This window comes from Phascolarctos cinereus, unplaced genomic scaffold (genome assembly GCF_003287225.1).
Source record: "Phascolarctos cinereus isolate Bilbo 61053 unplaced genomic scaffold, phaCin_HiC Scaffold_726;HRSCAF=1367, whole genome shotgun sequence".
Classification (NCBI taxonomy): Eukaryota; Metazoa; Chordata; class Mammalia; order Diprotodontia; family Phascolarctidae; genus Phascolarctos; species Phascolarctos cinereus.
In genome coordinates, this window is record NW_027556098.1 from 391,064,887 (window position 1) to 391,078,079 (window position 13,193).

The 13,193-nt window shown below is 36.9% G+C and overlaps 1 protein-coding gene across 1 annotated transcript in view; it reads right to left on the minus strand.

The window, feature by feature from the left end:
- KIF1B (kinesin family member 1B) overlaps positions 1 to 13,193 on the minus strand; it is a 185,890-nt gene that overhangs the window by 61,578 nt on the left and 111,119 nt on the right. Inside the window, exons 23-27 of the mRNA XM_020974134.2 lie at positions 10,981 to 11,074; positions 8,778 to 8,926; positions 7,773 to 7,951; positions 6,089 to 6,226; positions 4,954 to 5,202 (exon numbers count right to left, since the gene is read on the minus strand). Coding sequence (XP_020829793.1) covers positions 4,954 to 5,202; positions 6,089 to 6,226; positions 7,773 to 7,951; positions 8,778 to 8,926; positions 10,981 to 11,074 — 809 coding nt within the window. The remainder of the gene's footprint in view (positions 1 to 4,953; positions 5,203 to 6,088; positions 6,227 to 7,772; positions 7,952 to 8,777; positions 8,927 to 10,980; positions 11,075 to 13,193) is intronic.

Consider the following 13,193-nt stretch of genomic DNA (forward strand, 5'->3'; position numbering starts at 1 on the left):
AAAAGATTTTCCATCTGTCAGGAAAGAAAAGTGACATATAGAAGAAACAGATACATAGGCAGAAAGCCTGTGCAGCCAGAATTTTCTGAATAAAATAGTTTTGGGGGACATTGGAAGAGCATCAAGATAAAATTACAAGAAAGAACAAAAAAGCTACCTCTCAAGGGTATATGTATATGTATACACACACACACACACACACACACACACACACACACACACAACACACATTCTCTCCACACTCTCTAAATTATCAGGAATGAAAAAAATCCTGGGTGGGGATAAAAATGTATAATTACAGACCTAACTTTTAATATCACAAATTAAATAGAGTTCTCTCACATTTAGCTTCTTTCCTTTTCTATTAATTGATAGAAATTATTTTATTTAGAAAAAAGCTTTGGTGAGATTAAAAAAAACAACTCAATTCTGATATCAACTCAAAGTGTCAGGTATTAGTTCAGATAGCAAATAGGAAACAATTAGTGGCCCCTACTACTAATGCATTGTCTTCACATGGCACACATTGGTCTTTTAATATAAAAGAAAAACAGTAAACATCTAAGAAATTAAATGATTATTTCATATGAAACATACATCTCTAATCTATCCTTTTAGCCCTGAAATAATATAAACTGAAAACAAAGGCACAAAAAATATGAAATGGATATATAGATTTCCATAGCAAATTAACTAAACAATGAAAATACTAAAATTAAGCAAACTATATTACAGAAAAAGAAAAGGTTACTAAAGCTTTAAAACTACAAATGTAACATAAATGTACATAAGCAACAAAATAACTATAAATCTACAACAGAATAGAAAGTGAAATCTATTTCCTTTTCAGTCTGCTCGAAAGTACAGGCAACAATGAAACAGGGAGTATTAAACTCTGTGATATAATTTGAAATAACCTCAGGAAAAAGTCAGATTAAATCCTAGGTCTTTTGACCTTGAAGATGATTTCACACAAAACTAGTAAGTACAGGTTACTTGTTACAGAGTTCATGAGATTTGAAATCTGCTTTAAGTGGGTACTGGACTATGCTTTTCACCCCCAAGAATGAAAGACAAAATATACTTACCAAAGAGTGTGCAGTTTGCCCTGTTTATGTGACCATTAAAGATTATACACAGACTTGAACACCCTCTTTTCACTGAAAGCAGTCTAATTTGGGAGGGCATATGAATGACTGTTAAGACTCGCTAGAAAAAAGGACAAAGGCACTGAGTCTAGATGGCTAACTGTACTTTATGAATTACATGAGAACATATAATTGCAGATCAGGCAGGAACCTTACACATGATCTATTCCAACCTTAAAAAAATGATCACCTAAAAATCCAAAACCCATCTTTTTAAAAGGAAAATTACCTCTCAGATGGGCTGATGAACTGATTACAAACTCACACAAGATAAGGTCCTTCTTCAGTACCCATCATGTGTTGTTGGTAATGGAAATGGTTCTTTTAGACACATACAAATCTGCCTCACAATGATCTTGCAGAGATGACTTCTGACTGAAGGCAACTGCGAACTTCTATAGTGGTACAGCTCCTGTGACCACAGTTACTATAAACACATCAACTAGATGACATTCTCTTTGGTACTGGGGGATGCTTTAGTGAAAAATGAAGATTAGAGACCAAATTCTTCTAATACTTTAAAGAAGGGAACTTTTCAATCACCCTATTATGGAGTACCCTTAAACCTTGGCCGAGCAGACTGAAAGTGGAGGGGTGGTGGAGGCAAAACACATATTAGAAGAAACAATGGCAAGTTAAAATGACACAGGCACACCAGAACAGAAAATGAATATAACAGAAAATTTTAACATTAAAAAAAGAATATTTAGCATAACTAGCAATTTTAATAGAAATACAGAACATCTATTCCAGCATTTAAAGAAGTCAGAATATAATCACCTTCACTCTAAACCTCCCCCTTCCCATAAACATTAATTATTTAACACTGTGTCCTAAATACTATTGAATGGTTCATGATATCCCCACATGTCATAAGAGATGGCTAAAGGGACAAGCTCTTTTCATTTCCATGCAAGGATTCAGTAAAAGGCAGCAAAGGCTGAAAATCAAATGCTACAAGTAGAATAACACAAGAGATTGGAAAATTTTACTATTGAATAGTATTTGTAGTTATAGCCTAAAGGGGAAATACAATCTTGTGAATCAACACAAAGGCAAAAAAGGAATCTATTCCTCTGAAATGTATAAAATGAAGACTTCACATTTTGAAAAAACTGGATGATGATTACTTTCTAAGGCATTTAGCAATTTATTAACCACAAGATACAGTGCTGAGTGAACAAAAACTCTAATCTACATACTGTGTTTCTGTTCAAAGACAGAAAGCACTGGACAAAAACATGGAGAAGATATTTATCCCTCATTTTACTGATTTCTGAGATTTCTCTCTGGCCTTTCAGTCTCTACAGTTGCACCAAAATTAGCTCAAAGCAAACCTGACTTGAGCCCCACCAAGATGAGACCCAGGACACCTACCCAAATGGGAAGGTACAGAATCAACTCCATTAATGGCCACATGAATCAAGCAGATGTGACTGTTTTATACCTACTCAGGTTGAATACAATAGAACTAAAAGAAACTGCCCAGCCAGTTCAGGCTTTACCTAAGAGAAAAACCATACACACATCTCTCAAGAATCAATAAATTTCTGCCTTCAGGTGGGTTGTGAACACTAGCTGCCTCTTCCATTGTCATCAAGTGGCAGTCCTCAGTCTGACTCTCACTAGTAGAGAAATGGCCCATCACTGCTCCGAGGGAGCTCAAAGGCAGCTTTTAGGTCATCTAGTCCGACCTCTAATTCTCAAGAAAGCTAAGGATCAGAGCAGTTACATCACTTGTCCAATGTCACTTGGTTTAGCAGCAGAGAAGAGAGAACTTTTATCTCCACCTTCAGGGTACTGCTCTTTCCACCATGATATGCTACATAAGACAAGAATGAAACTCACTACATGGAACACAGGACAAGTGATTAGCAGTTGTGGGGTGTACACAGGAATCCCTGTAATGAAGAAGTTTGGGGACAGATACTTCCTTCCAGCTGCTTCCAATATTTTTAGTATGACATTTGCCATCAGCTAAGATTCCTGAACATCTATATGTCAGAATAGGCTTTACTTGATTTTGGAGTTTGTCCTTCATTATGCTCACTTTTCATCCCACATAACAATAAGTAAGTTTCTCTGAAATTCTGAAGATTATTTGCTTGGCTATGAGTTAACAGGAAGGATAACAAGTGACTAATAACACATATAATGTCTCTTTACTCTATATTGGTTAATTTTCAGAAATGAATTTTAAAAGCTATTTCCTCTGCAAACCAGACATTCCCAGTAATATTTCCACTTAATATTTAAACCAAGTTCAAGAACCAGCACTCTTCATATGTGCCTAAGACCATATAATCTTTAATATAGGATTTTTTTTAACCATCAAAATGCTGTTCTCCCATTTTGCATTATCATCAGTTATTTACTTCATAAATTGCACTAAGCACATGACATTAAACCAGCTGGTGTTTTCTTAGAGTCTGATGGTATTTTTCTACATGGGGCTTTCCCATCTGGTAATATCATAGATTAACAGCACAATATAATGTAGTTCTACTGCAACTACATGGTCACTTTAATGCCCAGAAACACTGGGCATACTTTCTGGCCAGTCTGGGACTTTTGTTATATGATGTGGGGCTGAGTCTAGAGGGAAATCACTTCATTATGGAAAGAAAGGATGCAAACAAAAATGTTGGCATTGGAGCTCATGCAAAGGAAATGTTCTTCTGTAACAAATGAATGTACAGATCATAGAAAAATGGGTTGACCATGTAGTACTAAACAATGACCTAAGGCAACATCCCCATAAATCATCATCTCTTCAGACTTGTAAGGAGAACATTCATAGTTAATCCCTCAAGGAGAGATATGATGAGAAAGGGATGTATTTTAGTCACAAAAGAGTAGGTAACTCTTTTAATCTTCGGCTTTCTCTACTGAGGCGGCAAATAAATGTTGTTCCTGTTTTTATATTTACTCCATTTACTGCTAACCACACCTTTATAACTCTGGACTGATATAGACTATCTAATCCTTTCTGCCTTCACTGTATATTTCTTCTCTCCTGATAAATATGCCTGAAGTAATTTTCCCATTTTTCTTAGATACTGCATATAGTGCCAAAAAGAATATCTGGGCTCCAAAGAAATCCTGTCTGTGCATCCAAAAAAAAAGAGAAATAGACTTATTTGTAAAAAATATTTGTAGAAGCCCTTTTATGGTGGCTACGAATTAGAAATCAAAGGGATGCCCATCAATTGGGAAACGGCTAAACAAGCTATGGTATGTGATTGCAATGGAATATTATTGTGCTATAAGAAATGACAAGCAGGATGATTTCAGAAAACTCTGGAAAGACTCACATGAACTGATGCATAGTGAAGTGAACAGAACCAGAACACTGTACACTCTAACAGCAAAATTATTCGATGAAGAACTGTGAATGACTTAACTATTCTCAGCAATACAATGATCCAAGACAGTCCCAAAGGACTAATGATGAAGTATATCATCTGCCCCCAGAGAAAGAACTGATATTGATTGAATATAGATGGAAGCTTGCTATTTTTCCACTTCCTTGCTTTCATTTTTTTCTTTTGAGTCTTCTTGTACAAAATGACTAACATGGAAATGTTTTACATTAAAAAAAAAAAAAGCCCTGTCTGTGGCTTTATGATTTCTATCTGCAACCAGGGCTATGTTTACATATAAAAAGGGCCTAATATTTTGGAGTACATGGACTGAGCATCCAGGGATTTTGAATGGCTAACTCTAAGTCTATTCATGTAGCACAGAGATGCTTATATAGCAAGAGCTGGTCCCTTTTTGCCTTTCTCACAATAACCTCACCAACCTTCCCACTAAAATGAACCAAGGGGATCGGTCGTAAAACGGGTCGTGCCCATCACTGAAGAGATCTGATCCCTCCTCCGTCCCTGCGTCAGAGCCAGTGTCATCCACGAATGCCTCATCATCAAAGTCCTCCATTTCATCTTGTTGCTCATCAGCCAGCTCAGTGATGTCGGAATCGGCCGTGGAAAAAGTGGGGGAAGGCGTACGGTCAGCAAGGCGCTCATTCACACAGCCGTGGAAAATGGGGGAGCTAGACATCAGGTAACGGAACATGTTGATTAACACAGCCAGGGAGAGAGGAATATTTGGTTAAACAGAAAGAAATGGGTGCCATCAGGAGGGAACCAGCTGTTGAATCAATCAAACAAATAGTATAAAAAAAAAGTAAAGCAAAAGGTGGTTCTTAAAATTAAGAGAAAGCAAGAGAATACACGGCTAGAATCAGATAAATACTGGGTTTACATATAGGGGTATAAGAAGCATCTGCACGATTCAGTACACAAAAAAGAATCACATTCTCCCCTAACCCCTTAAGTAGCCTAAAGAAAGAGGCTCAGAATAAAGGTTAAAAAATGAGAAAACGCTTTTAGTCTTCATTCAATACCTCATAAAATACCAGGTCGGGAAACAAAATAGAATGGTGCTCCAGATGAAGCATTTACCTTGGTGAGGGGCGACATGTCTGGCAACTTTTAACTCTTAAAAACCTACTATATTGTAAGAGTAGTGAATAAAAGGAGTTACACTTTACTTCTAGAAGATGCTATGTGTCATCCCTCTACCATTCCCCTAATGCCTTTAAAAAATGTCTTTCAGTCTTTATATGAGTTACTAAAACACAACTCAAATTCTAAATAAGGGTAAAAGCAAGTCAGTTCCCACTGAAAAGAAATTAATTCGCTAATCTCAAGGCTTCAAAATTTGTTAATGTTTCCTTGCTTCTCAACAAAATTCTAAACATAAAAAAGCCTTCGAGATCACAAATGGGTAGTTTGTTTTTGTTAAGTACTGATACTATTATATGAAGACAAAAGCAAGGCATCGAATGGAACCCCAAGGGTATAAAACACACCACTGGTAAAGACTAAAGTCACATGAGTTAATCACTAACCCGAGCCAGGACAGTAAGTACATACCTTCCCACCAGTTTGAACCAATGGAACCGATCATAAAATGGGTCACTGCCAGTCATTGCTGCCTCTCCATCGTCCTGGGCATTGGAAGCCATCTCTCCAGCCCTGTCATACATCTCCCGCATCAGTTCCAGCCTTTGTCTACACAGTAGATAAATCATTAACATGATGCTGTGAAACTTTTGTTTACATATTTATTCCCCTGCAGAACTGAAGTTCTTGAGGCCAGGGACTGCCTTTCATTTGCATCTTTGTCTCCCCTGCCTAACTCACCCCAATCCAGCACTTTTCCTATGGTTGTTTCTTAACAAAGGCTTGTTGAACTGGATTACTGAATTCAACTCAATAATGACAAATTACTACTACCTCACAGTGTCACGATTTGTAAAATAGCACATCTTATAAAATGGCAAAAATAGGCCCCAAAAGCATAAACTTCAATGTTTGTGGGGCTGTCAGCAAGCTAGTACTCTAATGTGACTGTGACAGCAAGTTGTGGCAAACATTTTGGAAAGCAATATAGAAACATTCAAAAAGAGCAAAAAGACTGATCATATTTTTAACCCAGCAATTCTATTTTTAGGAATTTATCCAAAATTATCATACAGAGGGGGAAGGACCTACCCATGCAAACAAACTCATAGTTACTCTATTTATAACAGCAAAAATTGGAAACAAAGCAATTAGAAGAATGATTAAATCAATCATAGTATAATAAAAGAATATTACAAAGCTGTAAAACAATGAAGCATATAAAATAATGACAACTTTTTATGAGGTGATACTGTGTGACATCAGCAGAACCAGAATTGTTTCTGTCTTGACAGAAGGGAAGGAAGGAGGGAGGGAGAGATAAGGGTGGCAGAACTTTGTGCAAGCCTGGAAGGGGACAACAGAACGAATAGCATTGTCTTTGTTTTTTAGTTCATTTGGCTGTCTGTTTAAGGATAAGGGTTTTGTACAAGATGTTGACTTTTGTTGCACACAGTTATTTTACTCACAGTAAGTCTGTTACTTAACATTTTTTTAAAATATATGAGTCAATACAAAAATCAAATGGCATATTTATATTATCGAATACTAAATAGCTAATAAATAATTAAATATTATGGAATATTTAGTTTTCCAAAGTATATACGAATGTAGAGAAAGACCCAACAGGACCCAGTCTGGCTACCTGCTTGACAGGCTTCACAATTCATAGGAGAAATGTGGTCCAGTGATTATGTAATATCTCAATGGCACGGAAATAAAAGCAACTTTCTCATCTTAACCAATTGCATAGATTTTTCTGTTTATCAGTGAATGGTCAGATAGCGGGAATGGTTAGAAAAATGAAGTCCTCGTTAGGACAGAAATACTGTATGCATACAAGCAACATGGAAAAGACTTAAAAAACAGCTTTTCTTCAGAGGGTAATTTTAAATTATGTCTGGTAAAAACTGTGGAAAGGTCTTTGAGAATTTAGATTATGATGCTTAAAAATAGACCAGATGTTGAAATAGACCAGCTATATCACAGTCTGCCATTCTGAAAGGCAAAGGGAAGTCACAATGTTAGGAATGTCCAAGAAAAGAAAGGGGTTTCCAGGGCACTAACTTGAAAAGTATAAACATTTGGATATCTCACTGTTATTTCTAAATTTATCAATTTCTGAAACAATATTTTCTCTATAGGGTTTTCATACCTGAATTTTTCCAAAGACCAGTAATGTGTCGCTCCATTTTTCAGATCCTGTACTTCCACAGCCACAACTGTACGAGGGAAAGGTCTATCATCCTGAGTTTTCTCCATCTCAGGGGGCAGCAGCTCAGGCGGCAAAGGGGAGTAGAGTGTGTCAGTCAGCAGAACAAACTGAAACTGCACCTGAATTGAGAGAAAATGCCACTTAAAAATTAAGGACAGGATTGGCCTTTATTTAATGTTTTCTGAAAATGTTTTCTAAATGTTATCTGAAAGGATATATAAGAGGTAAAGCAATTAAAACTTGCCCAGTATACAAAAAGATTGAGGCTGTAAGTACCCAAACCATCAATGAGTAATTGGAAAATAAATTTTCCTGGTCTCCATTTTTTTCCAATTTAGAGGTTAATCACTGGGAATAACACAAGTTTTCCAAGATAAGCTTGCTTTCATTTGCAGGACATAATTCTGGCAATTTTAACCTGGAATCAAGTATAGTTTTGTTTAAACTCAAAGTATGAGGATGTAAAAGTAATAAAAGTAAAAGTAATGAAATGTATCATGTTAATTTTGGTGAAAAAAAGACCTGTAGAACAACAAGGTCAAATCATAGATTTTAGATTAATACAGATGGAATTGTACTAATGAGATTCAGAGAGAGGGAAAAGTTGCTGGAAAAGGGTCATAGAGTTTAATAATGAATCAATTAAGTGTGTGTATTCACACACATCTGTAGCAAACAGGAGGTCAATAAGGTAAATGTACTTCTAGAAAAGATTTTTCCAGCGTTATTATTTCTTTACTGCCAATCAACTCAGTTTCCTCAACTGCAATGTGAAGCAGTACTTTCTAGACTGAAAGCCATGTGTTAAACTTAGGTAATTTATGTATTTTGTAGCATTGAGCAGGTGAATCAAAAGAGAGACTGAAAAATTACTCGTGTAATAGGCAGAAAGAAGGCTTCTGGGATTTAGGAAACATTGTTGAGTGACTCCTACACACCCCATACCTTCTTCTTCAACTCTACACTGATAGCATTGGCTTCCTTCAGGTAAACTGCATTTCCCCAGAGCAGATCTCTTAATGAGGTAAACTGATGAAATTTCCATTTCCGGAATGCCCACTGTGCCAACTCAAATTCATGTTGTGTCCAGGGTACTTGAGAGAAAGAGGGTGAAAGGGAGAGAAGAAAACCAATAAATCAGAATCAATAAGTTTAAATGATGATCAGAAATTGAAATAGTAAACTACACATCCTTCTTCTTAACTAAAGCTGTTTACATAAAATTCAGTGAGTTTTCTAATTACTCTTTGTATTTATACTCTAAATATACTCATAATATTTTAAAATGTTCAAGTAAATAACTAGTTAACTAGATATATTCCTAATGTGCTGCTAAAATGAATGTTCTCATACTCCTCGTAACATCTGTAGTGTTCCAAATGGCTAAGGAAAACAGTGAGAAGTAAACAAAACCAAAGCCAATCCTTAACTACTTACAAAATACACACAAACACAAAATCTGTTGTTGTTGTTCAGTTGTGTCCAACTTTTTGTCACCCCATTTGTGTTTTTTTTGGCAAAGACACTGGAATGGTATGCCATTTCCTTCTCCAGTTCATTTCACAGATGAGCAAACTGAGGCAAATTGGGTTAAGTGACTTGCCCAGGGTCACACAGCTAGCAAGTGTCTGAGGCCAGATTTGAACTCAGGAAGATGGGTCTTCCTAACCTCAGGCCCAACATGCTATCCACTGAGTCACCTAGCTACTGACCATAAAAGAGTAGTCCACAACTTTTTTTCTTAGAATCTATTTTCAATTTCCTAAAGTTCTGAGATTCCTACATATCAGGAGACAGAGAGACAAATGCTAATAAAAACCATGATGAAGAGGAGTTTCTGAAATAAAATTCCCAGAGAGACTTAAGGAATAATGTGCTGGTCACTGTCAGCTGTATTCTTTCTCCTGCTGGGAAATCCAGGCTGATCGTGGGCAAGGGGGCCTCAAAGAGCTGGGGGATCACAACTAGCAACTGCCTGAGATCCATCTTAAAAAAAAGGCTGAGCCAGCAGCATGTTACCCTGGAAAGCACTGGGTCTGGCATTTATACGCTTGAATTCAAGCCCTTGGGTGCTTGCCAGCTTGTCACTAGGGGAAAGTCATTTAATCTCTCAACTTTGGTTTTCTCATTAGAGAATATTTGCACGTTATGGGGTCACTGTGGGAAAAATTCTTTTTAAGCTGTAAAGTACTATATAAATGGGAGTTATTATCTATCAGTAGACCCCAATTCTCTAGTTTGGGGATATATTATAAAACATTAAAAAAGAAATCTAGGATGTCAGCCTAATTTGTGACTAAAGTACATTTACCATAATGAACTTTAAGATACTTATGAGAATTCTATGTAGAGTACTACCATTTTCCTACCCTCTTTTCATGCCATAATATTATGTAGAAAAGCAATATTCATGGACTCCAGGAAACTGTGATTAATACCAGTATCAACTAAAGGCTTCCTCAAGAATGCGGTCTTATCTAGCCTCAGACACTTGACATTTACTAGCCATGTGACTCTGGGCAAGTCACTTGGTTGCCTCACAAAAAAAAAAACACCAAAAAAACCCAAATAAAAATAAAAACAAAAACAAAAAAACCAAAGAATGTGGTCTTAGTTTCCAGGGAAGAAGAGCTATTAAATCACTACCTGGCTCAGTGACAAGGCAAACAAAGGCAGGGATGGCTATGGAGAACACTGCGTATACCATTAGTGAGAGGCAGCACAGCAGAGTGGGGAGGGCATCAGCAAGAACGAAGCTCAAATGCCACCTCAGACATTTACTAGCAGAAGTCACCTCTCCTCTCTGCCTCACTTACTTCATCCATAAGTAGGGTACTGGGCTTGATGACCTCAAAAACCCCTTCCATTCTCTATGTAGGAGGCTATGATGAAATAGATAACTAATAACCAGTGAAAAATGAACTGGTCAAAACTGATACTCAGGAGAGCTTTCGGTCTAAAGAACTCATCTTCTGGGGCAGCTAGGTGGCTCAGTGGATAGAGCACTGGCCCTGAAGTCAGGAGGACCCGAGTTCAAATCCGACATCAGACCAACCACTTGACACTTATTAGCTGTGTGACCCTCGGCAAGTCACTTAACCCCAATTGCCTTTAAAAAAAAAAAAGAAAGAAAAAGAAAAGAACTCACCTTCTTCTTCTTCCTCTTCCTCCTCAGTGGTTTCAGCAGTAAGCGAGCGGGTCTCAACCTGCTTCTGTAGGGCCTGCAATTTACTTTCATAATCCTGAAGAGACAGAAAGGAGATACCATGTAGGAGAGAGAGAGTGTGTGTGTATATAGTGTGTGTGTGTGTGTGTGTGTGTGTGTGTGTGTGTGTGTGTGTGTGTGTGTGTGTGTGTGTGTGAAGGGATGGGGTGGAAAAAGAAAACTAGAGGATAGGAACAGAGAAAAAGAGAAGTTGTGGGAGGTCTGGAGAGGAAAAAGAAAAAGAGACAGAAAGACACTGGGGATGAAAGCAAAGTGCAGAGAAAAAGCTTAAGAAGTGCAAAACTGTAAGAAAAACCAACACAGGGTATTCTTCTGGTGTTAACTCCAAAGAAATGTCATATGGTCTCCTTCAGCTTCCTCAAAGACTAAGGACTGTTTTAAAATTGGGGAAATGGAACTGGCAGTAGCAGGGGAGACTTTGGTAGAATGGGCAGGGAGGAATGGTGCCCTTAAAATACTAAGATGCTCTAAAACTGACTGTAATATATTTTTCAAAGAATAAAGTAGCACTGGAAAAAACACTACCATTCTTTATTTATTACTAAAACAATTTTAATTTCATGCCTCATTTAATGAGGAAAATAAAAGTTATAACCATCAAGGCTTATTATGTTTTAAGGACAGAACAATCAACTAATGGCTTATATCTCTGGATGAGTATAGAATTCATATAACTAGATGTTCACAGGAACATTTTAAGAACTAATAAAATAATGTATACAATTCATTTAGTTATTATGAAAAAGGTTATATTATTAACTACACGGGAATAATAATAATAGCTAGCATTTACACAGTACTTTAAGGGTTGCAAAGGGTTTTATAATATCATCCTCATTTTACCCTCACAACAATTCGGGGAAGGTGGGCAGTGTTATTATTACCCCCACTTTACAGATGAGAAAACTGAGGCAGGCAGCGGTCAAGTAATTTGCCCAGAATCAACAGATAGTGAATGTCTAAAGCTGGATTTTTAACTCAAGTGTTCCTGATTCCAGGTCTGGGGCTCTATCCACTGTGCTACCTAGCTGACTCTTTACACTAGAAAACTAATATTAATAATAGCTGATATCAACAAGTGCTTTAGGGCTTACTAAGCACCAGATATACATTACCTGATCATACATTTTAAGATCATCTGTTCTTCAAAATACTTTAAAGGAATTAAAAGAGATTCCACTGTAAAGTATTCTGTGAAATACAGTAAGAAGCACAAAGGAACTCAAATTTGCAAAGTTAAAAATTCATTTTTAGGTAGAACCAGAGTGAAAGAAAGAAAGAAATTTGGCCAAAGGCAGAAAGAGCAAAAAAACATATTTTTTTAAAAAAATGCCTGTTCTACCATCTAACTCTCAGAGTAAAGAATAGATAATTTTCTAGAATGGATGGGGAATTATATCCTTAATTTAAGTGTTTCTCATAACCACAATATATTCCCATTCAACCATGTAGTATATATAGCAAGTATAAAAAACAAGCTACTGAAAAAACTATGCATTAAAATAAATGGGTTGAATATGTATGCAGAATGAGAAATACTGGAATTTGTTTGTGCTAACTGACCTCATTTCTAGTATTGAGAACAGATTTTAACCAATTTCCTTTTAGAAGGTATCTATTTTCAAAATACTGAGGTAGTCTAAAAAAAAGGCACTACCTTCAGTCATTAACCTAATGACATTTTGTAAAAGCAAAACAAGGAAGGCTAGATAAAAGAGACCCTCCCAAGAAATAAAAAGTGTAACAATAGCATTCCAAAAGAGCACTGCCCAGAGCTTTCCTGTTTTCTTGGGCTTCTTAGGTGTGGCCCATTACTGGAGATTCTTTTAAAGCCCAGAGAATTTCAGGGTTGGGCTGTGGGGGGAGGGAAGGGAGCTGGCTTTTCAGAATCAAAAATATATTCTGTTTTGCAGACCACCACTAAAAGCAGACTTCATAAATTATTTCATACTGGCCTCCCCATGACAATGGTGAGCAGAAAAGGAAACAACTTTAGAAGGGAGGTGTGGGGGGTGTGGGTTGGGCACATGCTACTAGTTACAGACATTCTCTGAGGCTTATATCTTTTCTTTGGTTAGTGAAGTGTATCAGTTGTCAGGAGGTAAGGTTGCAGCTTTACAAGCAAAAAACTGTTT